Here is a 26609-nt window from a genome sequence, read left to right on the forward strand (position 1 = left end):
GTACACACCTGTGAAACCATCTCCATAATCAAGATAGTAAAAATAATAATCATCTTTAATCATCATGTCCCTTTGCAGTCTTCCCTCCAACCGCCCCCAACCTCACTCCCTAGGTAACCACTGATCTTTCTCTCACAGCAGAAGAATTTGTATGTTCTACAGCTTTATATAAATGGAATCCAATCATATATATTCTTTTTTGGTGGAGTCTAGTTTCTTTCACTCAGCATGATTATTTTGAGATTCATCCATGTCATTGCATATATCCATGTACCATTTCTTTATTTCTGAGTAATATTTTACTGCGTAGATATACCAAAACTTGTTTTTCTGTTCACCTGTTGATGGACATTTGAGTTGTTTCCAGTTTTGTGTTGTTATAAATAAATCTGCCAGAAACATTTGTGTATAGGACTTTGTATGGCATATGCTTTTTTCCCTCTCAGGTAAATAGCTAGGGATGAAATGGCTTTATCAAGTGGTAGGCATATGTTTTGCTTTTTAAGAAACTGCCAACTGTTTTTCCAAAGTGCTTGTACCATTTTGTATTCACACTAGCAGTGTATGAGAGCTCCAGTTCCTTTAGATCATCACCAATATTTGTATGGTCAGTCTTTTAAATTTTAGTCATTCAGGTATGTATACAGTAGTATTCTCATCACGGTTTTAATTTGTATTTCCCTAGTGACTAATGATGTTGAAAATATTTTCATTTGCTTATTTGCCATCTATAGATCTTCTGTTCAATAGCTGTTCAAATATTTTTCCATTTTTTATTGGGTTATTTGATTTTTGAATGTTCTTTAAACATTCTGGATGGAAGTCCTTCAACAAATGTGTGCTTTGCCAATATTTTCTCCCAGTCTGTGGCTTGTGGTTTCATTCTCTTAATAGTGCCTTTAAAAGAGCAGATATTTTTAAATTTTGGAGGAGTCCAGTTTATCAATTTGTTCTTTTATGAATCATGCTTTTGGTGTTGTATTTATGAGAGCTTTGCCTCAGTCAGGGTCACAAGGATTCCTCCCTACCCTCTTTTTAAGATATTTTATAGTTTTAGGTTTTATAACTTATGACCTATTTTGAGTTAATTTTTGTGTGTTTTGTAAGGTGTTGAAAAATTGAAATTTACTTATTTCTGATATAAATATCCAACTAATTCAGTACCATTGATTAAAAACACAGGTTTTTCCTTGACTTATGATGAGGTTATGTCCCAATAAACCCATCATAAGTCTAAAGTATCATAAACCAAAAATGCATTTAATACACTTAACTTACCAAACATTATAGCATATCCTAGCTTACCTTAAACAAGCTAAGAACACTTACATTAGCCTATAGTTGGGCAAAATCATATAACACAAAGACTATTTTATAATAAAATGTTGAATATTTCATGCTATTTATTGAATAATGTGCTGGAAGTGAAAAACAGAATGGTGGTATGGATACAAGATGGTTGTAAGTGTATCAGTTGATTACTTTCATGATGGGGCAGCTGACTGGGAGGTGTGGCTTGCTGTGATGCTCAGCATCATAAGAGAGTATCATATGGCATATAACTATCCTAGGAAAAGGTCAAAATTTGAAGTAGTTTCTACTGAATGCATATATCTTTCACATCATCATAAAATCAAAAAAATTGTGAGTTAAACCATTAAGTAAATACTCTCCTTTCTCTACTAAATTACTTTTGCACCTTTGTTGAAAATCAGTTTTCCACATATGTAAGACAATTGGTGGACTCTCTATTTTATTGCATGGATCTATTTGTTTAACTCAATGTCAATGCCACATTGTTTTGATCACTGTAGCTTTATAATATGTCTTAAAATCAGATAGTGTTACTCCAACTTTGTTTTGTCTAGTCTAAGTCCTTTTCATTTCTATATGAATTTGGAAATTAGTTTGCTGATTTCTGCCAAAAAAAAAGCCTGCTGAATGTTTGATTGGAATTCTATGGAATCCATAGATCATTTTGGGAAGAATGGATATCTTAACAATACTGAGTTTTCTAACCCATGAACAAGTTACATATTTACATTTATTTACATATTTAATTTCTTTCAGCTCTGTTTTATACTTTACATTGTACGGTTTTCATTGTATAGATCTTTGACATCTTTTATATTATCTCTATTCAATACTTTTTGATGCTACTGTAAATAGCATTCTTTTCTTTTTTAATAGAAGTATAGTCAGTTTACAGTGTTGTGTCAATCTCTGGTGTACAGCATAAAGTTTCAGTCATACATATGCATTCATATATTCCTTTTTGTACTCTTTCTTTTCATTATAGGTTACTACAAGGTTTTGAATATAGTTCTCTGTGCTATACAGTAGAAGCCTGTTGTTTATCTATTTTATATATAGTAGTTAGTATCTCAAATCTTGAACTCCCAATTTATCCCTTCCCACCCCCTTTCCCTCCTAGTAACATATGTTTGTTTTCTATGTCTATGAGTCTTTTGTAAATAAGTTCATTTGTGTCTTTTTTTTTTTAGATTCCACATATAAGTGATATCATATGGTATTTTTCTTTCTGTTTCTAGCTTACTTCCCTTAGAATGATGATCTCCAGGTCCATCCATGTTGTAGCAAATGCTGTTATTTTACTCATTTTTATGGCTGAGTAGTATTCCATTGTGTATATAGCTTCTTTATCCACTCATCTGTTGATGGACATTTAGATTGATTCCATTTCTTGGCTATTGTAAATAGTGTTGCTGTGAACATCAGGGTGCATGTATCTTTTTGAATTACGAGTTTCCTCTGGATATATGCCCAGGTGTGGGATTGCTGGATCATATGTTAAGTCTGTTGTTAGTTTTTAAAGGAATCTCCATACTGTTTTCCATTATGGCTGTACCAAACTACATCCCCATTGACAGAGTAGGAAGGTTCCCCTTTCTCCACATCTTCTTCAGTATTTATTGTTTGTGGACTTTTTAATGATGTTCGTCCTGACAGGTGTGAGGTGATACCTCATTGTAGTTTTGATTTACATTTGTCTGATAATTAGCAATATTGAGCATTTTTTAATGTGCCTATTGGCCGTTTGTATGTCTTCATTGGAGAATTGCTCGTTAAGGTCTTTTGCCCATTGTTGGATTGGGGTTTTTTGTTGTTGTTGTTATTAAGTTGTGTGAGCTCTTTGTATATTTTGGAAATTAAGCCCTTGTCAGTCACATAATTTGTAAATGACATTATTTTTAAATGTAAATTTCTGATTGTTGCTAGTATCTTCTTATAGAAATACAAGATATTTTTTGATATTTTTTGGTTCTTGTGTCTTGAAATCTTACAATACTTATTAATTCTAGTAGTCTTTTTTTTTGTAATTTCACCGAATTTTCTGGCTAGAGGATCATTTCATATCTGAAAAAGACAGTCTTCTTTCTTTCAATTGGAATGCCATTTAATTCTTTTCTTTGCCTGGTTGTTCTAACACTTCCAGTACACTGTTGAATAGAAGTGGTGAGAGCAGACATTCTTGCCTTTTTTCTGAGTTTAGGGGAAAAGCATTCACTTTCACCATTAAGTATAATGTTAGCTATAGGTTTTTGAAAATACTCTTTACAGGTCAGAGGAGTTTCTGTCTTTTTCAAGTTTGCTAAGAACTTTGATCAGGAATGGAAGTTGGTTATAATATGGTTTAACATATGCAGCTACATAGTGTATTACTTAGATATTTACTGGCCAACTTGGGCATTCAACTACAAATTCTAACTTGGTTTAAATGGAAAAGCTAATGTCAAATTTCAAACAACCCAGTTCTGAGAAAAGTTTTGCCCTTAATTTGCATTGCAGTTGTTAGTTGCGAGTCCTGTAGAGTCGGTCCTCCCTATCTGCAGTTCTTCATCTGTACAAATGTAGAGTCCACTGTGCTATCTAACACATTTTATATAAGGGACTTGAGCATCCTCAGACCTTGGTATCTGCAGGGGTCCTGGGACCAATCTTCCCACATATACCGAGGGATTACTGTATTGTTTTATTTTTAAGGAAATATCACAGAAACATAGCAATAACTAAGCCCTAAGAAGAGCCTGATGAAAGAAAAACTCCATGTCTCTGCTCACTACCCTATTAAGTTCAAGTTATAGAAATAAAGTTCTGTCTCCCCTCACTTCATCTAGCACAACATTGTATACATTTAAGAGGAAAATTTCTAAGGAAAAAAAAGAACACTAAAGAAAAAAGCATTTCTTCAGAATACAACTTTCTTATGCTAAGATAATTAAAATATCACTCTGAAGATTTGTTTGAATATTATAATTTACTGGCTTCATGTACCACTCCCCATGTACCCTTCCTCCTTATTTCAGTCATGTCAGGAATAACTATTCCCAAAACTTCCCATTTCTTTTTCATTTCTGGGTCACCCTTTTCTTCAAACCCCTACTTTTCTTTGGAGGGCAGGCATGGTAGCCCTGAAGAAGTAAATTTCTTCTGGTAGTGAAAGAATCAAATAAACTTCATAAGAAAAATGTTGTGGTATCAACAGTTCCTTCCATTCTAGTGAGTCCTACAAAACCAACTTCTACATGATAGAAGGGAAATTTGGTATCCAGATTTAAGGGGCTATTACTCTTTGACGCGGTGAACATGCAATTAGCTGTAAATTTTATTCTTATGATATTTTGGGTCAGACTTTTGGATTAAGGCAGATCATCAGAAAGCTGATATTTGGGAGTTCATAACACATTTAGAGACTTGACTTAATGGCAGCATAATATATTATAATCCACAAATCATGATTCTTTCTTTTAAAATTCGTATTTCTCTTGTTTTTTCTTTTAGTGCATTTTAGTACACCAGATCCTTAATGGAAACGGGTGGAAAATAAAGGCACATATAAATAAACATGTAAATAAGTAAATAGTTCAAAGTTAAGTGGAACTTATGAAAGTATAGAATTTATTAAGGTGAGATTTCTTTATTAACCCTTCATCTTAGTATATAGTGTAGAAAAGGATTCCCCAGGAGTTCACATAAAACATGTTTTGTTGTGGCCTAGAAGGTTCTAGATGTTCTGAGCATGCCTACCTCTCCAGCCTCATATACCATTTTCCTTCTGGATAGCAAATCAACCTTTTCTTATTCTTTGAAAACTCCAAGTTTTACCTGTACATACATGAGACTTGATTCCCCTAGATCTTTGTCTGGTGTGTTCTTTTACTTTCCATCCCTAGGCCTGGGGGTGGAGGGGTACCCTGTCTCATAAGACACATGACACCCTCAGGCCTGGTGTTTGATTGATTGATTGATTGATTGACAACTCAGGTTCCCTGTGCTCTGGTTGATTGACAGCTCAGGTTCTTTGTGTTTTGGGTTGTTCTTTTCCCCTTCCTCTCTCCCTGCCTAGTGCTCATTTCTATCTAAACTACCTAACATTCTCCCCTCTAGTCATAGGACCCCAAATCTTTCGGACATAGAGGACGATGACCACTCTAGCTACTTCCTGCTGATCTGGGGCGACGATGGAGCTCGTTGGGGTCCCAGACTAGCTGGCTGTCACTGGGCAGGTGGTGAGCAAAAGGATAGTGTTCATCAAGGGGCTTGTATATAAGTGGTCTTGGCTGATTGGTTGATTGGTTGATTACCTTGTTGTATAGCCATTTGAAGTTTATCTCTAGATGAGAAGAAACACTTTTCATAAGAAGGTTGAAAAGATAGAGGTCAAATATATAGAGCTAATCCTAGCCAAAGGATGAAAGGGGCAAACAAGGGTCTTTAAAAAAATGGATTTCTGTGCTTTCTGTTGGTTTACGTTTTAGAAAGATGTTGGAGTGTTAGTCCATTGAACTAAAGGAGGAGTCAAAAGAGGGACCCTAATGTCGGAGATGTTTTAAATTAGTATTAGAACAGTTTGGTGAGGGCCCTAAAAGAGAATAGATGAGAGCCAGTAGACATTTAAGAAAGAGGTTTATCTAACAGGGACCCATAGTCCCCTAGGGCAGTGAAAGAGTCTCATCGGAGTGTTGCTTGGGAAGCAGTTGCAGATCGCTAAGAGGTTCACAAGAATATGTGGCTCCCATCGGTGAACCAGATCTCAGGGTTTTCCAGGAGTTGGTCGGTGAGATCTGTTCTAGCTCCTGGAGAAATGGATAGGGTCTCATGACATAGGTGAAAGGGAAGAGCCTCGCGTGGTGGTGGTAATAGTGTAGCAGGCTTGAGTGTCCCACAAACAAAGACAGTGACGTCTGGGTTTTCCAGTTACAATGCCTGATATTTAAGAAGCCGAGCATCTGAGAGCCAGAAATGTCCCTTGTCTTTTAAAAGGTCAGAAACTTGATGGTTAGCTTATGCTTGTATAGGGGCCTCCAGAGTTACCTCAAAAGCTTCCTCCAGGGGAGTGGAGAGGATTCCCTACACTCTTAGGCAGGAAGGCCAGCCTCGAGCAGTGGGATCTATCCACTTGGAGAGGTATCCCATAGGCTGTTGGGGAGGACCCAGCTGTTGGGTGAAACTAGGAGAAACTTGCCTTCCTATGCCTTTGAGATACAAATATTCTACCTTGTCTTCTCAGGGAACTCTGATCTCACCATCTTTTTAAAATGCAAATTTCAAAAACAAGGGGGGCAGTGATAAATAATTTGGAACTTAATTTGCGAAAGACAAGTAAAAATTTTATCTCTTTTTCATAAATATTAGTAAAAAGGCTTAGCCATCTACATGGGCAACTTTGATTTGTTCTATCTGCCAAAAACCCCAGTTTAAATCCAACCTCTTTCGGAGCCAATGGGTTTTGCTTTGTTATATCTGATTCATGACTGAAATTTTAAAATGAAAACTATAAAGTGTCTGATTTGTATGTCATAGATGTATGGTATTGGCACAATTAAATGGTAAAAGCTCTCTTTAATTGGCTGAAAGGAAATTAAAGTACTTATATAATACTCAAACACAGAGAAAACTGGCCAAAGTAAATCTCAGGTTCACGTTATCTAAAAAGGATTCAGTGCTGGTATTGGTATTGAAGCTAGCTTAAGCTAGTTGGTTTAATTAATATAAACATGTCTTTAGAGACATCAGTGTTAAGTATAATACTTCTGTTGTGCCTAGGCTTACTAGAGGGCAAGCAAAACTTTATTATGTCTGTTACAAATTTGTCAACAAAAAAAGTAACTCAGTGTAAAAAAACTTTTAAAAAGTAAGCAAAATAGGAGATTTGGAGTAAATTCTATAGGAGCTTTCTTTTGAAAGTATCTACCTAAAATTGTCTCTCCAAATTTTGGTACTTAAAACTTAAAGCTAAGTTAAAAAGTTCACTGACTGACTGTCATTTATAAAATATTAAAACATTAATTGCTGGGCAGATCTAAGTTTATCTACCTTTGCCTTAGGGAAAAAACCCCCCAAAACATAAGTTTCTATATAGAAATGGTGGTATGACAACCAATTCACAGTTGCTTGCTTCTAGGTTTTTAAGTTCCAAATTATTTATTCCCCCTGTGAATGAAAAATACTCCAAACCATATCAGTAAATAAAGAATGCTGAAGTAATCAAGTCATCAGCCGCTGCCGCCACCCCCCAGTGAAGACCAGCCTGCAGCCCAGCCTCTGCAGCCGCTCACAATGGTGCACCCTGAGGGGACTCAGAATAAGAAAGGACAGGATACCGGCCCTCGATAGCTAGGAGCTTGTCAAAGGAATGAATTCAATGAGCCCAAATGTTTGCTCCCTCCCATACACAGAAAAGTGCTAAATTCTTTAACTTGAGATGCCTGGTTTTCTTTAGGTAACAAGTAATCTTTTATTGTTCCAACTACCTGGTATTTGTTTTAAAGCTCCTATATATCCTAGCCCCTCCCCTACCTCTTCAGAGCAATTCCTCAGAGCGATCTGAGAGGCTGTCATCCCGGCTCCTCCCGCCAAATAAAACATAACTCTCAATTTTTAGGCTGTACATTTATTTCCGTCGACACACTTTTTTTTTTTTTTAAAGATTTGCATTTTAAAAAGATGGTGAGATCAGAGTTCCCTGAGAACACAGGGTAGAATATTTGTATTTCAAAGGCATAGGAAGGCAAGTTTCTCCTAGAAAGAAAGACTTTGTCTTTTTAAGGCCAAAAAAATAGTCTTTTTTAAAAAAGATTTACTGAGCAAGTAGGTCCCTTCCCAACGAGGGGATGGGGCACTCAGCCACCAACAAAAAATCATGTGTAAAAGTGAATTTTTAGTAAGCACCTTGTTTGGGGCCTTCTGTTGATCCCGGTTATTACACAGGATTGGGAGGACAAGGGTCCAGGGAAATCAGTCGGCACAGAGTAGGTGGCTCCCTTAGCTAATAAGAAGACAACTCTTACCTCTCACGTCAAGGGTTACCCAAGGCTCCACTGGAGAAATGACCAGTGTCCTGTGGGAACCAGGGAGCCAGGGAGCGTCCCGGGCCCCGTCAGTCTTTAGTCATCTCAGCCATCATTGGTTTGGGAGCCCCAAGCCCCCTTCCAGACTGGAGGCAGTCCCGCCCCCAGTGGCCTTTTTGTTTGCATATGGGGCAGGGTCCTGGTGGACTTTTCCCATACATGGGGCATTTGTTTTTCCAGTGGCCCTCCTGGCTGTACTTAAAACAGATCCCTTTTTTGGCGAAACAGTGGCTCTGATGCAGGCATCCTGCATCCTGTCCTCGCCATGGGTCTTGGTGGAGGGTAACCCTGAGGTGGTGCAGAGATGAAGGCTGCTGCTAAGAATTGTGCCTTTTGCTGTTGTCCCTGAATCCTTTTCACCTCTTTAGCCCTGTCTCTATTGCTAAATACTTTAAACACAGATTCATGAGCTGATTCATGGGGATCTGGGGTCCCCAGCTGCCCAGAAGGGGCCTTAGGGTTAGATGATTGGGAAGACCTCTCCAGTGGGGTCCTTCCCAACAGGAAGCAATGAAAGAATTAAAAAAATCTCCTAGTAAGATCCCCAGCCTTGGGGCTTCCAGATCCCACAAGGCCCTTCCAGTTCTATGTTCATGAGAGAGGAGGAATAGCCTTGGGGTCCTCACCCAACAGCTGGGTCCTCCCCAACAGCCTATGGGATACCTCTCCAAGTGGATAGATCCCACTGCTCGAGGCTGGCCTTCCTGCCTAAGAGTGTAGGGAATCCTCTCCACTCCCCTGGAGGAAGCTTTTGAGGTAACTCTGGAGGCCCCTATACAAGCATAAGCTAACCATCAAGTTTCTGACCTTTTAAAAGACAAGGGACATTTCTGGCTCTCAGATGCTTGGCTTCTTAAATATCAGGCATTGTAACTGGAAAACCCAGATGTCACTGTCTTTGTTTGTGGGACACTCAAGCCTGCTACACTATTACCACCACCACGCGAGGCTCTTCCCTTTCACCTATGTCATGAGACCCTATCCATTTCTCCAGGAGCTAGAACAGATCTCACCGACCAACTCCTGGAAAACCCTGAGATCTGGTTCACCGATGGGAGCCACATATTCTTGTGAACCTCTTAGCGATCTGCAACTGCTTCCCAAGCAACACTCCGATGAGACTCTTTCACTGCCCTAGGGGACTATGGGTCCCTGTTAGATAAACCTCTTTCTTAAATGTCTACTGGCTCTCATCTATTCTCTTTTAGGGCCCTCACCAAACTGTTCTAATACTAATTTAAAACATCTCCGACATTAGGGTCCCTCTTTTGACTCCTCCTTTAGTTCAATGGACTAACACTCCAACATCTGCTTTCTAAAACGTAAACCAACAGAAAGCACAGAAATCCATTTTTTTAAAGACCCTTGTTTGCCCCTTTCATCCTTTGGCTAGGATTAGCTCTATATATTTGACCTCTATCTTTTCAACCTTCTTATGAAAAGTGTTTCTTCTCATCTAGAGATAAACTTCAAATGGCTATACAACAAGGTAATCAACCAATCAACCAATCAGCCAAGACCACTTATATACAAGCCCCTTGATGAACACTATCCTTTTGCTCACATACTGCCCAAGAACAGCCAGCTAGTCTGGGTCCCCAACGAGCTCCATCATCACCCCAGATGAGGAAGTAGCTAGAGCAGTCCTTGCTCATAAGGTTTGGGGTCTTATGACTAGAGGGGGGAATCTTAGGTAGCTTAGATAGAAATGAGTATTGGGCAAAGGGAGAGGAAGGGGAAAGGAAAAATCCAGAACACAAGAAACCTGAGCTCTCAATCAAGCAGAGTGCAGGAAAACCGAGTTGTCAATCAAACAACCAGCCAACAAATCAGTCAATCACAAGGCCTAGGGGTGGAGGCGCACCCCATCTCATAGACACATGACACATAACAAGACACCCCATCCAATAGCAATGAAGCAGGTAGCACAATTGCAGGAAAGACAAATTCCTAGCATGGAAAAGGCAGTAATTAAAAATGTGACCTCTAGTGGCTCAAAGCAGTTGGCACGGATGCAGTGATAGTGACTTTTTTTTCATCAGACCACTTCCGTCAGAAGGGTTGCACCTTGTCCTTTGAATCTCAGCCTCAATTCTGATTGTTTAGCTTCTATTGAGTCTGTGATATTCCTGATATCCCATCAATAAATCTCCATTGTCATATTAATCAACCAGAGTAAGCTTCTGGTGTATGTAAGTAAGAACCTATTATTACATCATAGCAGATTTACCTTAAATCGTAAATCCCGGTAATCTGCAGAAAGAAAGGAGCAACTAGCTTTTCCAAATTGGCAGGTTGCCTGGAACTCATCTTTAGTTTCACAGTGCTCTGGGAGCTTCAGCACTTAGCATACTCTATTATAGAAAATATCTCCCAAAGCCAAAATAACTTGGAAGAGTACGTTAAGGTGCTGTTTTTATACAGAAAAGTTGAATTGACGTCTGGTCTGGATTGGATGTAGTCAGTCAAATCATTAGCTTTTTCTTCAGTATATAGGAGACAACTTCACAAGCCAACCCCTCCCTGAGAAAAGGAAATTTTGTGATATATAGTTTATAATATGATATACAATGTTGAACATATGAACTTACATAGTATTATAAACTAGTGTTGCTTCAATGAAAATTAATTTAATTAAAAAATTAAAATATGAACATTTCCGAATACAGGCAAATGATCAGGTCAAGTCAAAAAGTTTAAATTAAGAACTGACTGCCTTTAAGTTGTTTATATTTTGGTTGGCAGAACCTGTTCTCTGGTTTCACGTGTCTTTTCTGTAACAGTAAATATGCCTCTACTAAAAGGTACTGGAAGGTGCAGAAACCCAGGTTTGAGTAAGGACTACTTAATGATTTGGCACATGTGAATGTGTGCTTGTCTTTCTCTGTATCCTCTTCGAAGTTGGACTGAGAATTTTCCTTAAGAAGAAACTGTGTCATTTCCTGTTTTCATTTGCTGCACACTGTGGACACCTTACCAGTGTGTGGTATTAAGGAAAACACAAATGAAAGAACACTTCTGTTTCAGTGGCAGATATTGGGTCCTTGAGCTTATAAACAAAACAACTGAATTTTTGTGAGTATAGTGAGTAAGTGCTGTATCTCATTATATAAGAACCTATAATTGGAAAGGAAAAAAACAGCTGATAAATTTGAAACACATAAAACAGTATTAGGCTTAAAACCAAGATACAAGCTGGAAACATGAGTTATAGCTTTGTACATACCAACTTGATTATGTTAGCTTTAGGACTTCAAAGAAATCTCTGAAACAGGGAAATGATACATTGGTGAATAAAAACTCTATGTAACTTTCCTACAGTGGACCTTTAGGACTGTGTGTATTTACTTTTGAGATAGGATAAGAGTTTTGTGTGTGTGTGTGTAATGAGTCATACTTTTATGAGAGTAAGGAATCCAGCACTCAGACATGGCCCCAAAATAAGTTTTTTTTTTTTTAAATGAGAGAAATTCTGTATTCCTGAGAGAATAATGATATAAAAATTTATGTCATTTGTCTGTATTTTTAGGAATTTCTTTTGATAATGTGCCCAGGACTTTCCTTAGTGCATCTTTCATATCTTTGTTCCGGAGGCTGTAGATCAAAGGATTATAAAGAATGGGGTTGCCATGCAGTAAAACAAGGTCACAAATTTCTGGGTCCCAGGATGGCTCCTAGAGCCTGGACTCACATACATCACCATGACTGAGCCATAGAATAGAGAGACCACCAAGAAATGGGAGGCACACGTAGAGAAAGCTTTGTTCCTGCCTGAGCCAGCTGGGACCCGAAGTACGGCTCGCAAAACGAAGGTATAGGACCCAAGAATGTAGAGGAAGGTGATGAAGATGATAAGAGAGCTCACAGTGGCACAAGTTAGAGTAGTTTTAGGAACTGGGGCACAGGATAGTGCCAACAGTGGTCCCAGGTCACAGAAAAAATGGTCAATGATGTTAGGGCCACAGAAGGGCACCCGGGACATAAGAACCGCAGGCATCAGTATGGATAGAAAGCCACCTGCCCAGCAGAAAACCACTAATCGGGCACATAGGTGATGAGTCATGATGGTGGGGTAATGCAGAGGTCGACAGATAGCAAGGAACCGATCAAAGGACATTGCAGACAGGAAGTAGCCCTCAGCAGCACACATGGAGAAGAAGAAGTAGAACTGGAGCAGGCAGCCAGCATAGGAGATGCTCTTGGTCTGGGAGATGATGTTGGCCAACATTTTGGGCACATCAGAACTGACATAGCAGATCTCCAGGAAGGAGAAGTTGGCCAGGAGGATGTACATGGGTGTGTGGAGCTTCCAGCTTGACCACACAGCACAGATGATGGACGTGTTCCCCATGAGAGTCAGAAGGTAGATGAGGGAGAACATGACAAAGAGGACGATCTGGATGTCTCTGCGACAGGGGAAGCCCAGGAGAATGAACTCACTCACAGACCCAGAGCTATTATTGGCTTCTGAGATACTCATTCTTCTGATCTATAAAGGGAATGAGCAACAGGACCATTATATTAGTCATTTTCTCTCTTGAAAAGTTATTTTTATTTCTTTTGACTCCTATGCTCTCCTTTAATGCACTTTTGTGAAAGGGCTCCATCTGGTTCTGAATTCAATAGCTCTTTTCCCAATGATCTGGCTTAGCCCAATGACATCAGCGTTCTGAGAACCCGGTCCAACATGTTACTTATATGCTCCCACAGCCCCCACTGTAACAGTCTCCATTTTTCAGGGTATAAATTTCACTGACATCATGTAATGTAGACTCCAAACTGTTTTCTCTGCTTGCATTTAAATTAATTCTTCCTTGATGTATAGTTTCATTAATATGCACCCTCATATATACACCTAATTTCTTTTTTTCTTGTTGCAAAGAAAATTTTGTTTAGTACTTTGGAAAATTTGAAGAAAAATCAGTTTAAATATAATATGAAGTTGAATTAGGTCAGCACAAAAAGAGCACCTTACTACGTTGTCAGGAACATATTTTCAGGAGATCTGTCCTGGATAGTGTTAACTGAAGCAGGGTGCTCAAGACACTACCACAAATTCCATTCTAGCAAGAACTTAGTAGCTTCTTATGGCTGGTATTTAACTTCTACTTGCTGAGCAACAGCTAATATGATACAGACAAAAAGGACCCTAGTTGGCTTCACTCTTTATTAGGAGATCCTGGCTTTCAAATAGAAAAACAGCAAGAGGCAGATGGAGAAACACCTGTCTCAGCTCAGGTGGCTGCAGCAGTATATTGTCCGTATATTATAGCGTTTCCTCCTTGAACCAAATTCCTATTTATAATAAAAAAGGATTTTAACAAGGCTACTAACTAAAGCTGGAAATCACCACCTTTGACCTGCCCTGTGTCCTAATTCTTGGCACCTTTTATGACATGAACTCAGTTTTGGACACTTTCTTTAAAAATATTTGACTTCTAAGGTAGTAAGCATAATAGCAACCACTGTTATGTATTAAACATTTATTGTGACTGTCACTTAACATTCATTATCTCATTAAATTCTACTCCCATCTTTTCTCCAATCCTAGAGCCTTAAAAAACACTTCCACATTTCTAAGTGTAGCACTGAATTTTATTGTCCCTCTGAGCACATTAACTCTAAAACCCACCCTTTTTTTTCTGCACAGTTGTCAGCTATGTATATAATATATTCGCTGTGTTTCCTGATTGTATCTGATTCTGATGCAACTTGCTTTCATCAAACTTCCCCTTGTGCATATGGAGGATTAGCCTCAGGAAAGCTGTGTTAGGAACTGAGGCCATATACCATAGGAAAAGATTATTTAACTATTTCTCATAGTCTCTCTCTATAGGTTATATCAGGTACATCAGATAAGATGGTGAGGCAAGTATCTTCCAGGCTAGCAGTTTCTAAAGGCTAAAGGGAGATCAAATATGAAAAGATTTTGGTATTCCTTCAGAAAGATCAAACATTGCATACAACAGATGGGCGAGTTAAAATGGAAAACTGTATACCATAAATCCAAGGTTATACCAGGTTTTGACTGGAAATTCAGTGATTGGAAGGGGTGATATGATGCTTTAAACCAGAATTAGATTACCTAAATTTTCATTATTTGTTATTTAGTTAAAGTGTGTAGAGTAAGAGCTACCACACTCTTTGGTGTGACCATAATTTTACTTCTACAGCTGAGGTAACTTGGGGGCAGGACTGCACAAACATAAGGCAATGAAGTATGATAAGGAAAAAACAAGAGTGGACAGAAGGTATGTTTCAGGGGTGTTGTATTTGAATGAGAAATCTCCCTTTCACTCTTGATTAGAATCAGTGCAAACTCAACTCAAAATTAAGGTGAGAATAAGGAACCCTTGAGAAGCAGCTTTTGAGGTTTTGGGAGTGGCTCTTGAATGATCAGGTGTTAATCAAAATTTGAAGTAGAAGAAAAGAAAATATCATGCAAAGAAAAAGAGAAGGAAGCAGTAGATTTTCTTTCAAATTCTTACCTGTAATACAGGTTGGAACTATTGTGAATGTTCTTCCTTCCTTTCCCAGTTCAGGGCCAGACTTCTTGGTCTTTGAAAATCCCTCTGTTCCTGCCTCACTGTTCTAAGTTCAACACACCAAGGGTCCCTCCCTCCCTGCCTTGGATCACTGTGGATTTTGCCTGGGACTACATGTTGATTTTTCCTTTCACTGCAAATATAGGAATCTTTCGATCTTACTTATACTTGATGAAAATAAATACCCATTACCTACAAGTGTTTTCTCTCCTTTGAAGTGATTGGAAGCCCATTGGCTTCTGTCGTCTTTTTATCTGAAAGATATGTAAAATGGCGAAGTGTTGGCTCCGATTTTTCTGATGGGATTTTTAAACAACTGTATCTTGGACAGACATTTGAGATGTCCCGTGAGGAAGGCTGAAAGCTTTGTAAAAAATATGTCATTTTATATACTACTTTGTCTATAATAGAAAATATATTTATAGATAAAAATACAAAAGAACATTCACAGCCCCCTTTTTGTAGCAATAATACACACAGTGGACATCGCAGCAGACAGTCAAGGGGCTACCACCTGCGCCCTCTTAGAGATCCTAGATGTGCAGGGTTTTGGGGTTCCTGGTGACACTCTGCCAGTTTGAGCCTCACAAAGGATTCTCTTCAGCTGCAAAAAGAGTAAAGTGCCAAGAAACTCTCCCTTCATTTTATTTTGCATCCTTTTCTGGCCACATATTGTCCCTGGGGCCATCCCTCAGGAGCAGCAGGGACAATCACAGTGCATCACTCAATCCCCAAGTGTGTTTTACTTTCAGTGATGAGCTCCAAGGTGAAAAAGCCTCCCTGAATCCATCAGTGAGACTGTCACCTATTAATGGACCCCTCCGTTTGCTGCTCACTTGACATCTCCAGACAGGTTCTGGATTTGAAAAACCAGCTCAGTGTTGGATGTCACCAGATGCTTCAAGGCTCCTGGAGCTTCCCTTCCCTTGAATGTGTTTCTTCAAATGATATCAAAAGTTCACTTGAATAAATTTTCAAATCTTGAGTATCTTTTCAAGGATCCACTAAAAGTAACCTCCCTGCCAATCTTTATCACTCAGTGCAATGGTGTTAAAAGTTGGTCACACAACATTGTAGAATGACTATAACTCAATTAAAAAAAAAGTTTAAAAAAAAAAAAAGTTGGTAGCTAGTCCCCCTGCAGATTCCGGGCAGCAAGGGCTGATGCCTGTTGGAACTGTCTCATGGCTTTCAGATTTCATGAGTATAAGAAAACCTAAGTTCTCATTTAACATTCAGAGCCTCCTATCACACCCTCAACCACAAGGATTCCATGTCTTTTTATATATTTAAATTTTCTTCCCCTGTCTCAGTGGATACACTCTACCCAGCTTTATATTGTGTTTAGGTGATAGTGCTAATTCCCGGGCCAGCCGATTTCATGTTCGTTATCTAATATAATACTAATTCTTTTGAAGACAATTGTACCATTTTATTTTTTTTAATTTTTACACAATTTTTAAAGGTTACTTTTCATGTACAGTTATTACAAAATCTTGGCTATATTCCCCGTGCTGTACAATACAGCTTTGCGCTGACAGAGGCAGCGAGACTGGAAGTAGCCCACTAACCCTATTCAAGTTCACTAGTTCCCGCAGAAAGTAACTTGGGGGCAAACACGTCTGGTAGCATTAACAAGGTCCTTTTACTGTTGCCCTTGCTTCCAGTTTCTTCTTCTAGTGGTAACTTAAGGTTACTCTGATTCTTCATTTTGGAAGCAGCAATGATGTACCTGGAAGTCTTAGACCCACTAATCCTTTCATACTACATTGGACACTCATTTTTAACTTCCTCCCTCAATGACTTGCTTATAAAAACTTCTGTTGGTTCTTCGTTGCTTTGACAACGGCTGTGTCACCTCTTTGGTTACTGCAGAAGGAGACAGTATTTTAGGGCCTCTGAAATGCATAGGGAAAATCTTCCAGAAAAAAAAAATGTTTGATGCAGTCATCCATCTGTACTGATCCTGTAACATTTCAAGGCTGCCCTTAGGTATAGGCTGCGGGGCTCTGGTGACTTCTGAGAATCTCTGAGACAGAAATTTGAGATACGTGGTGTTTTCTTTCAAGGAGGACGCAGTTAGTATGAGTTAAAATTCATGCAGAACTATTCAATACAACTGCAGCTGAAAATAGAAGCTTGCCAAAAACCATCTGCTGCAGTAAACTTCTGGTTCCATTATCATTTACTAGTTGTGTGATGTTAAAGAAATTCTTGAACCTCGCTAAAACTGTTACTTTTCTGATTTACTAACGTAGCATTGGTAATAATTTGCTCCAGAGCACTGCTGTATATAATAGATGAAGTAACTGTCCTCAAAACATTCAGTGGAGTAATAGTCCCATGAGACGATCTGGGAGAAAAGGAAGTTATCCTGTCAAGGTTGGATAATGGGCTTTATTGTAACAGTTCCCTAACCTAAATTATTCAGTTTTCTGGAGAACTGTCTTGCTCATATCCTTGAGATAAGTCCTGTTGGGACTTTGCTCACTATGATGCCTGATTTATGTTTTATGAACAGGTATTTCAGTCCCAAAAGCTCTCCTTAGGGCAGCCTTCATCTCCTTGTTCCGGAGACTGTAGATTAGAGGATTGCAGAGGGGTGTTATCACAGAATAAAACAAAGTAATGATTTTTTGCATTTCTACTGAGTGTCCTGACCCAGGACTAACATACATCACCATAACAGGACCAAAAAACAGAACTACCACAGCCAGATGAGAAGCACAAGTGGAGAAAGCCTTGCGTTTGCTCGCTGCTGAGGGCATCCTCAGCACAGCCAGAATCACCAGAGCGTAAGAGCAAAGGATGAAGAGAAAGGTGCCAATCATGAAAATAGCATTGACAGTGGAGTAAATGAATTGTGTGGTGGTGTCTTCAGAACAGGACAGCATCATCAACGGGACAGGATCACACAAAAAATGGTCTATGATATTTGGGCCACAATAGGGCAAGTGTGAAATGAGAACAACTGGGGTTAGGAAGAGGATGAAGCCACAGGACCAGCCAAAGATGACAAGGCCAGTGTACAGCTGTTTAGTCATGATGCGTGAGTAATGCAGCGGACGGCAGATGGCAAGGTACCTGTCAAAGGCCATGATGCAAAGGTAGAAGCCCTCGTCACACCCAAAGGAGAAGAAGAAGTAGAACTGTGCAAAGCAGCTCACAAAGGAGATGGACTTGATCGTGGACAGGAAGTTGACCAACATGTTAGGGATGGTTGTGGTGACATAACATATTTCCAGGAAAGAGAAATTCCCCAAGAGGATGTACATGGGAGTGTGAAGGCGCTGGTCCCACCACACGGCACAGACAATGGCTGTGTTCCCCACCAGGGTCAGTGTATAGGCTGCTGAGAAGAACCCGAAGTAGAGGAGCTGCATCTCTGGGCTTGAGGGGAAGCCCATGAGGATAAAGTGGCTAACGAAGCGGGTGGTTTCTCTTTCAGACACATTCATGGTCTGGAAGACACGGAGATGACATGGTTACTGCACTTGAATGGACTATGCTGATTCTTCCTGAAAACACCTAATTTCTTTACCTTTTATTTCATAAAGTTGTAAACAGATTTTTCCTTAAGCAACAAAATGGTGACTCTCATGACCCAGCACCTGAGCATATATTGTTTTTAAAAGTCACAATAATTGAAAAGAGGGAAAACATGAATTAGAGACAATTTTTTACCTTTCTAAGAATGCTAAAGAGTATAAACTGTGATTCTGACAAACTAACTGTATTAGTCTGCTTTTTCAGCTGTTTACCTGCACTACTGATACTATATGTGTCTGTCTGTGCATGTGAAGTTCTTTCAATTATACTATGAATATCCGATTATTATTTATAACTCATATGATAAAAATGAAGTCAAGATATTGTAAAACACTCTGTCTCAATGAAGTGCCATGACAGAACATAAATTAATTCTCATTCGCACTTTCAGTTCCTCCAGCTTACTCAAGGTGTAATATGCCCATTATGGCAGTTGATGTAAGGATGAGCCATCTGTCTCAGTGATGGGTCAAGTTCAGTGTGCCTGTATATGGTACCCATGGTCAAGTGAGCTGCAAGAAAAGTGGAAAGACATATATATATATATATATATATATATATATATATATATATATATATATATATATAGTGTGTGTGTGTGTGTGGTGATTTCCATATTCCTTTATTCACAGCCCTTTTTCATGTTCTTCATTTTAGGCAGAATTCTGGTGTCTTTTTACATCTCACTAAGCCCCATTTAGGCCTTTCCCACCTGGGCAACTCTAAAGCAAGAAACTTCTCATTTCTCGCCCCTTGGTGGCTTCCATCCCAAGTAGTTGTTATTGAGTCAAAACTCAGTTCTCTTGTTTCCTCAGAACCTTACTCTGACCTATTACATGAGCCAAAATAATTCATTCAAAATTATTTCTTTTTCCTTTTTGATTGACAGTATTGTATTATTTCAGGTCCAGCATAGTGATTCAGTAATTTTACAGATTATACTACATTAGAAGTTATTACACAATAATGGCTATAATTCTCCAGGCTATATGGTATATCCTTGTTGCTTATCTATTGTATACATACTAGTTTGTATTTCGGGATCCTATACTTCTAACATTATCCTTCCCCCTCCCACTTTCCCTCTCCCCATTGTTAAACATTAGTTTGTTTTCTATATCTATGAGTCTGTTTCTGTTTTGTTATATATTCTTGATTATTATTATTTTTATTATTATTTTAGATTCCACATATAACTGGTATCATATAGTATTTGTCTTTGTCTGACTTTATTTCACTGGGCAGAATACTCTCTAGGTCCTTCTGTATTGCTGCAAATGGCAGGTATGGAAGCAACCCAAGTGTCCATTAAGAGATGAATGGATGAGGAAGATTATTATACCAGTAACAGTCCAGTGTAATGGAATATTACTCAGCCAAAACATTTTATTAACATCTTCCTTGTGTCAAGTAGTCTTTTAAGCGCTGGAGAAACAGCTATGGATATGACAGGTCTTCCGCTTATGGAGCTTATAATAAAGAAGTTAATAGTAAACTTTTAATACAGTTTTGCTCAACTTTGATTTGTTTTCCAATACTGGAAATATTTTTGAATTTTATAAAGAATATTTAATAAATCAAGGAAGCCTTTTCAAGGTGGGAATCCAAGACTTTGAGTCAGGGAAGTTATTGACATCTTTCTGTATAGGGAGATAGTATCAGGGTTCCTAAGTCAGACCCCCTAGATGGCTGACTGTTTTATTTGACAACTGAGATGGCACCTAAATTGGAAGAGCTACTATTTATAGATCCTCATTGCCCTTTGGATTGTATAAATATGGATGTAGTAAATTAAGCCAGCTAAATGCTTGGCTCTATGTGTTGTCTAAAAATCTGTTAATATTTTTAAAGAAAGAATTCACTTATCCTAACAGAACTTTTGAGGAATCATGTCTCCTAATACCTTGTTTGAAAGATATATTTATATTCCAGTGGATTATTTCTCTGTCCTTTAGACATTCCTGTGTCCTTTTCACTCATGATAATAGTGTCAGCCATCTCACGTAATTTAGTTTCCGTAGAGAAATGTCGTTGACAAAGGATTTGTTTTGAATCATTATTGATACTTACCCTTTTTGTTTTGGAATATTTACTGGGAATAGCAATTGTCCAATGACAGATTTAGAGTAAATCTTGTATGTACAACAAAAACTCATACATGCTGAAAAAAACCGTTCCTTCAGAAAGAATAAGTACACATTAAAGCAGGGCTCATTAATCTAACTGAACTGAAAGGCAAATATATGGCGTTGGGAAAGAAGATATCTCTGAAATGAAAGATTTGTCATATTTCCTTTACTCACCAAGCAACAGAAATCACCCAAATAAATTCTTCTCCAGCAATTTATGAGTTAATACGCATCTTCACTCGAAATCTTAAGCCTCTTTGTTTATACCTCTTATTTACCTTTTAGAGAGATAACTAAGTGAAAAATATCTTCCAGAACTTAAGGAAACAAGAAGGGAACCTGTATTTTTAGGCTTTATTTTTTTTTTTTGGCCAGCATTTCATCATAGTATTTTCAGTTTTCTTGAAGATAAGAAAATGCTTCCTATTAAATTCTTTTTGAAAAAAATTGGAGCACACATGGCTCACATGTTACAGTTTCCCTTTCATCCCTCAGATGAATGCTGAGAAGACGTTCAGAGATGGGAAACAAAGTATTACTCCATGGAGCAAAAGGCATGTGAGGGACTTCCAAGAAATTGGATGATCCAGTTTGTAATCTTTCATGCAATGCAAAAGGTGAACCCTACAAGATATTTTTCTCCAGCTTCAAGGCACATGTTCATGGTCAAGACGAAAGCACAGATGAAGGTAATATATACGCATACTTCCTTGTGTCATGATCTTTTGGGACTGGGGACTTTCTCTCTTGATGATTTGTTAGTATTTGTTTAAAAGAGGAGATCATTTAAAATTTTCATTTACTTATAATCAAACACCAAGTCTTAGTATTCTCCAAAGAATAGCGAAGATGTGGAATTTGATTCAATTTTTTAAGTTCTCTACTATCCATGTATAATTGAAGGTTCCTGGGGAATAATTAAATAATAATTGGGATTGTCATAATAGTTACAATAGGAAGCTTTACCACTGGGTTCCCTGTATCTATTTTGAAGAAGAAGAAATCATTCTTTGTCCATCAGATATCTGTACTTGCATAGTTTGTTAGAGATATTTGAGATGCATTTTATTTAGAACAAAAAGAACTTACAACTCAAACTCATAGAAATAGAAAGTAGAATAGTGAACTGCCAGGGGCTGGCAGGGTGAAGGAAATGCGGAGATGTTGGTCAAAGGATACGAACTTCCAGCTATAAGATGAGTAAGTTTAATGTACAGATGGTGACTACAGTTAGCAAACTATATTATATACTTGAAAGGTGCCAAGAAAGTAGATCTTACATCTTCTCATGACCACCCACCTCCAAAAAAAAGGTAATTATGTGAGGCAACAGAGGTATCAACTAACCTTATTGTGGTAATCATTTTACTACATATGTATATCAAATCATCAGGTTATATACCTTAAACTTATACAATGTTACATGTCAATTATATGTCAGTAAACCAGGGGAAAAGTTGGCAGCTTAAGAAATTTAATTGGCTTTCAGTTATTCCACAAATATTTATTGAATACCAATCACTATTTCAGATACCAGGGATATTGTAGAACTCACCCCCAAACTCCTGTCTTCATGGTATCTACATTTTATTGGAAGAAGAAGAAAATAAATAACCTAAATAAGATAATTACATGTATATTAGAAAATAATATGGAGAAGAAAAGAAAGCAGGGAAGGAGGAAAGAATGCTAGAATGATGGGATTATAATTTTAAATAGAGTGCTAAGGAAAGCCTCACAGAAGGTGAGTTAAACAATGTCTTAAAAGTGAAAGGACAAATATTTTTTGATATCTGGGAGAACTGTATTCCAGGCAAAAAGAATATTTAATTATAGAAGACAGAGGCCAAAGAAAGTATAACATGTTGGAGAAAGAGCAAGGAGGCTGGTGTGGCTGTAGCAGTGTAAGCAATGGGACATGACAGCAGAGAGGAAACAGGGTGAGGGCAGATCAGTCAGGGCTTTGTAGGCTATTGTAAAGACTTTGGCTTGCACTGTAAGAAAGGATCACTGGAAGTGTTTGAGGGAATAATTAAAAGATCTGGCCTTTTTTTTTTTTTCATTTCAAAATGAAAAAAAAATGTGGTTTTTCATATAACTGTAGCTCATTTTCCTTGCTGTATAATATTTCTTTGAATGAATATACCACAAGTCTTTACCCTATTGTTGGGACATTTGAGTTGCTTCTAGTTTGGGGCTGTAATGAATAACACTGCAATGAATAGTATTCTGCATATCTCTTGGTGTATATTTGCAGGTATTTATATTATATATAATATACATATATAATATATATATATGTAAAATGATGAATTCAAGGGGACACCTATGTTAAACTTTAACAGATAACGTCAGAAAGTATTCCAAAATGTTTGCCAAATGTACCCTCTCATGAGTAGTAGATGACAACCCCATTATTTTGCATTATTTGCTGGTCCTTGGCTATGTCATTTTTTTTTTTTTTTAACATTTAGACACATCCTGTGTTATATTTGGATATACTCTTTTTTGTGAAATGACTTTTTTAAGTCTTGTCCATTTTTCTGTTGGGAATCTGTTGTTACTTTAAAGATTTAAGAAATTTATTCTGAAAACATCTGATCTTGCTCTTGGACTTAGGGGGATCATTGAATATAATGTTAGCTGTGAGTTTTTCATAAATATTCTTTGTCAGTTTGAGGAAATTCCTTTTTATTCCTAGTTTGTTGAGCGTTTTTACCATGAAAGGGTGTTGGCTTTTATCAAATGCTTTTTCTGCTTCTGTTGAGATGATCGTGTGGTTTGCTCCCCTCAAGCTACTAATGCAGTGTATTATATTACTTGATTTTCATAAGTTGAACTGTCTTTGCATTCCTGGGATAAATCCCACTTGGTCATGGTGTATAATTCTTTTAATATGCTAGTGAATTCTGTTTGCCAGTATTTGTTGATGATTTTTGCATCTATATTCATTAGGGATATTGGTCTGTGGTTTTCTTATCTTGTCATGTCTTTTTCTGGCTTTGGTATTAGGATAATACTAGATTTTTGAATGAATTATGAAATGCTTATTCCTATTTTTTGAAGAGTTTGAGAAAGATCTCTTCTTTCAGTGTTAGGTAGAGTTCACCAGTGAAGCCATCTGGTCCTTGAGTTATTTTTGTTCTAGGTTTCTGATTACGCTTTTAATCTCCTTACTTGTTATTGGTCTATTCAGATGTCTATATCTTTTTGAGATATACATTTGATAGTTTGTGTGTTTTAGGGATTTGTTGATTTCATCTAGGTTATATAATTTGTTGGCTTTTATAATCTTTATTTCTGTAAAGTTGGTAGTAATGTCCACACTTTAATTTATGATGTATGTTATTTGAGTTTTTCTCTTCTTTCTCTGTCACTATAACTAAAGTTTATCAATTTTGTTGAATTTTCTGTATTTTTTCTTTATAAACCACATATGATTCTTAAAAGATTTTTTCTACTTTTTCTTTAAAGCCAGACCTTGTTCTAAACATTCTGTAATTACTAACTTACATTAATTCTCTAAACTAATCTATTTTTATTATCTATCTATCTACCTTTTTCAATGTGCACTTTGTGAGGAATTCCCTTCCCAAGTAATTTTACTAAATTCTTACAATATAGTGTAAATTTTGTATACCCATTATAAATGAGGATTTGAGACACTGAGTGGTTATGTAATCTTCTGAAGCTAACACAGCTAGTTAAGTGGTGAGCTGATATCAAAACTCCTGTAGTTTTGCTCATTCTATGAAGCCACCATCACTCTGATACCAAAACCAGGCAAAGACACTACCAAAAAAGAGAATTATAGGCCAATATCACTGATGAACCTAGATGCAAAAATCCTCACCAAAATATTAGCAAATAGAATCCAACAGCACATAAAAAAGATTATACATCATGACCAAGTGGGGTTCATCCCAGGGACACAAGAGTGGTTCAACATACGCAAATCAATCAATGTAATCCATCAAATCAACAAGAGAAAGGACAAAAACCACATGATCATCTTCATAGATGCAGAAAAAGCATTTGATAAAATTCAACACCATTTATGATAAAAACTCTCACCAAAGTAGGTACAGAGGGAACATATATCAACATAATAAAAGCTATATATGACAAACCTACAGCCAGCATAGTATTCAATGGTGAAAAACTCAAAAGCTTCCCACTAAAATCTGGGACAAGACAAGGCTACCCACTATCACCACTCCTATTCAACATAGTCTTGGAAATCCTAGCCACAGCAATCAGGCAAGAAAGAGAAATAAAAGGGATCCAAATTGAAAAAGAAGAGGTAAAAGTGTCACTATATGCTGATGACATGTTACTATATATATAAAACCCTAAAAGGTCCACACAAAAACTACTAGAGCTGATTGAAGAATTCATCAAGGTAGCAGGTTACAAGATTAATGTTAAAAATCAGTTGCATTTCTTTACACTAATGATGAATCAACAGAAAAAGAAAGTAAAGAAACAATCCTCTTTAAAATAGCACACAAAGTAATAAAATATCTGGGAGTAAATCTAACCAAGGAGGTGAAAAAATTATACACAGAAAACTATAAACCATTGATGAAGGAAATTAAAGAAGACTTTAAAAAATGGAAAGCTATCCCATGCTCCTGGATTGGAAGAATCAATACTGTTAAAATGGTCACACTGCCCAAGGCAATCTACAGATTTAATGCAATCCCTATGAAATTACCCAGGACATATTTCACAGAACTAGAACAAATCATAATAAAATTTATATGGAACTGCAAAAGACCTAGAATTGCCAAAACATTACTGAAGAAAAAGAAAGAGGTTGGAGGAATAACTCTCCCAGACTTCAGACAATACTACAGAGCTACAGTCATCAAGACAGCATGGTATTGGTACCAAAACAGACATATAGACCAATGGAACAGAATAGAGAGCCCAGAAATGAACCCACAAACTTTTGGTCAACTCATCTTTGACAAAGGAGGCAAGAATATACATTGGAATAAAGACAGTCTCTTCAGCAAATGGTGTTGGGAAAACTGGACAGCAGCATGTAAAACAATGAAGCTAGAACACTCCCTTACACCATATACAAAAATTAACTCAAAATGGATTAAAGACTTAAACATAAGACAACATACAATAAACCTCCTAGAAGAAAATATAGGCAAAACATTATCTGACATACATCTCAAAAATCTTCTCCTAGGACAGTCTACCCAAGCAATAGAAATAAAAGCAAGAATAAACAGTGGGACCTAATTAAACTTACAACCTTCTGCACAGCAAAGGAAACCATAAATAAAACAAAACGACAACCTATGGAATGGGAGAAAATTTTTGCAAATGAAACTGACAAAGGCTTGATCTCCAGAATATATAAGCAGCTCATACGACTTAATAAGAAACAAACAACCCAATTCAAAAAGGGGCAAAAGACCTAAACAGGCAATTCTCCAAGGAAGAAATACAAATGATCAACAGGCACATGAAAAATGCTCAGTATCACTAATTATCAGAGAAATGTGAATTAAAACTAGAATGAGGTATCACCTCACACCAGTCAGAATGGCCATCATTCAAAAATCCACAAATGACAAATGCTGGAGAGGCTGTGGAGAAAAGGGAATGCTCCTACACTGCTGGTGAGAATGCACTTTGGTGCAGCCACTGTGGAAAACAGTATGGAGATTCCTCAAAAGACTAGGAATAGACTTACCATATGACCCAGGAATCCCACTCCTGGGCATATATCCAGAAGGAACCCTACTTCAAAATGACACCTGCAACCCAATATTCATAGCAGCACTATTTACAATAGCCAAGACATGGAAACAGCCTAAATGTCCATCAATAGATGACCGGATAAAGAAGAAGTGGTATATTTCTACAATGGAATACTATTCAGCCATAAAAACTGACAACATAACGCCATTTGCAGCAAAATGGATGTTCCTGGAGAATGTTATTCTAAGTGAACTAAGCCAGAAAAAGAAAGAAAAATATCATGAGATCGC

General features: G+C 37.6%; 2 protein-coding genes and 1 long non-coding RNA gene across 3 annotated transcripts in view; 1 reads left to right on the plus strand and 2 right to left on the minus strand.

Annotated features, from left to right (window-relative positions):
- The window catches only part of LOC141577946 (uncharacterized), a 169090-nt gene that overhangs the window by 97400 nt on the left and 45081 nt on the right, over window positions 1-26609 (plus strand). Inside the window, exon 3 of the long non-coding RNA XR_012507602.1 lies at window positions 21091-21284. This is a non-coding gene — a long non-coding RNA (uncharacterized LOC141577946). The remainder of the gene's footprint in view (window positions 1-21090; window positions 21285-26609) is intronic.
- LOC105064720 (olfactory receptor 11H12-like) lies at window positions 11930-12852 on the minus strand. The gene has a single exon (XM_010949720.3). The coding sequence runs from the start codon at window positions 12850-12852 to the stop codon at window positions 11974-11976; it is 879 nt and encodes a 292-aa protein (XP_010948022.2). The 3' UTR covers window positions 11930-11973.
- On the minus strand, window positions 16676-18405 carry LOC105064721 (olfactory receptor 11G2-like). The gene has a single exon (XM_010949722.2). The coding sequence runs from the start codon at window positions 18373-18375 to the stop codon at window positions 17422-17424; it is 954 nt and encodes a 317-aa protein (XP_010948024.2). The 5' UTR covers window positions 18376-18405; the 3' UTR covers window positions 16676-17421.

Source organism: Camelus bactrianus, chromosome 6 (genome assembly GCF_048773025.1).
Source record: "Camelus bactrianus isolate YW-2024 breed Bactrian camel chromosome 6, ASM4877302v1, whole genome shotgun sequence".
Classification (NCBI taxonomy): domain Eukaryota; kingdom Metazoa; phylum Chordata; class Mammalia; order Artiodactyla; family Camelidae; genus Camelus; species Camelus bactrianus.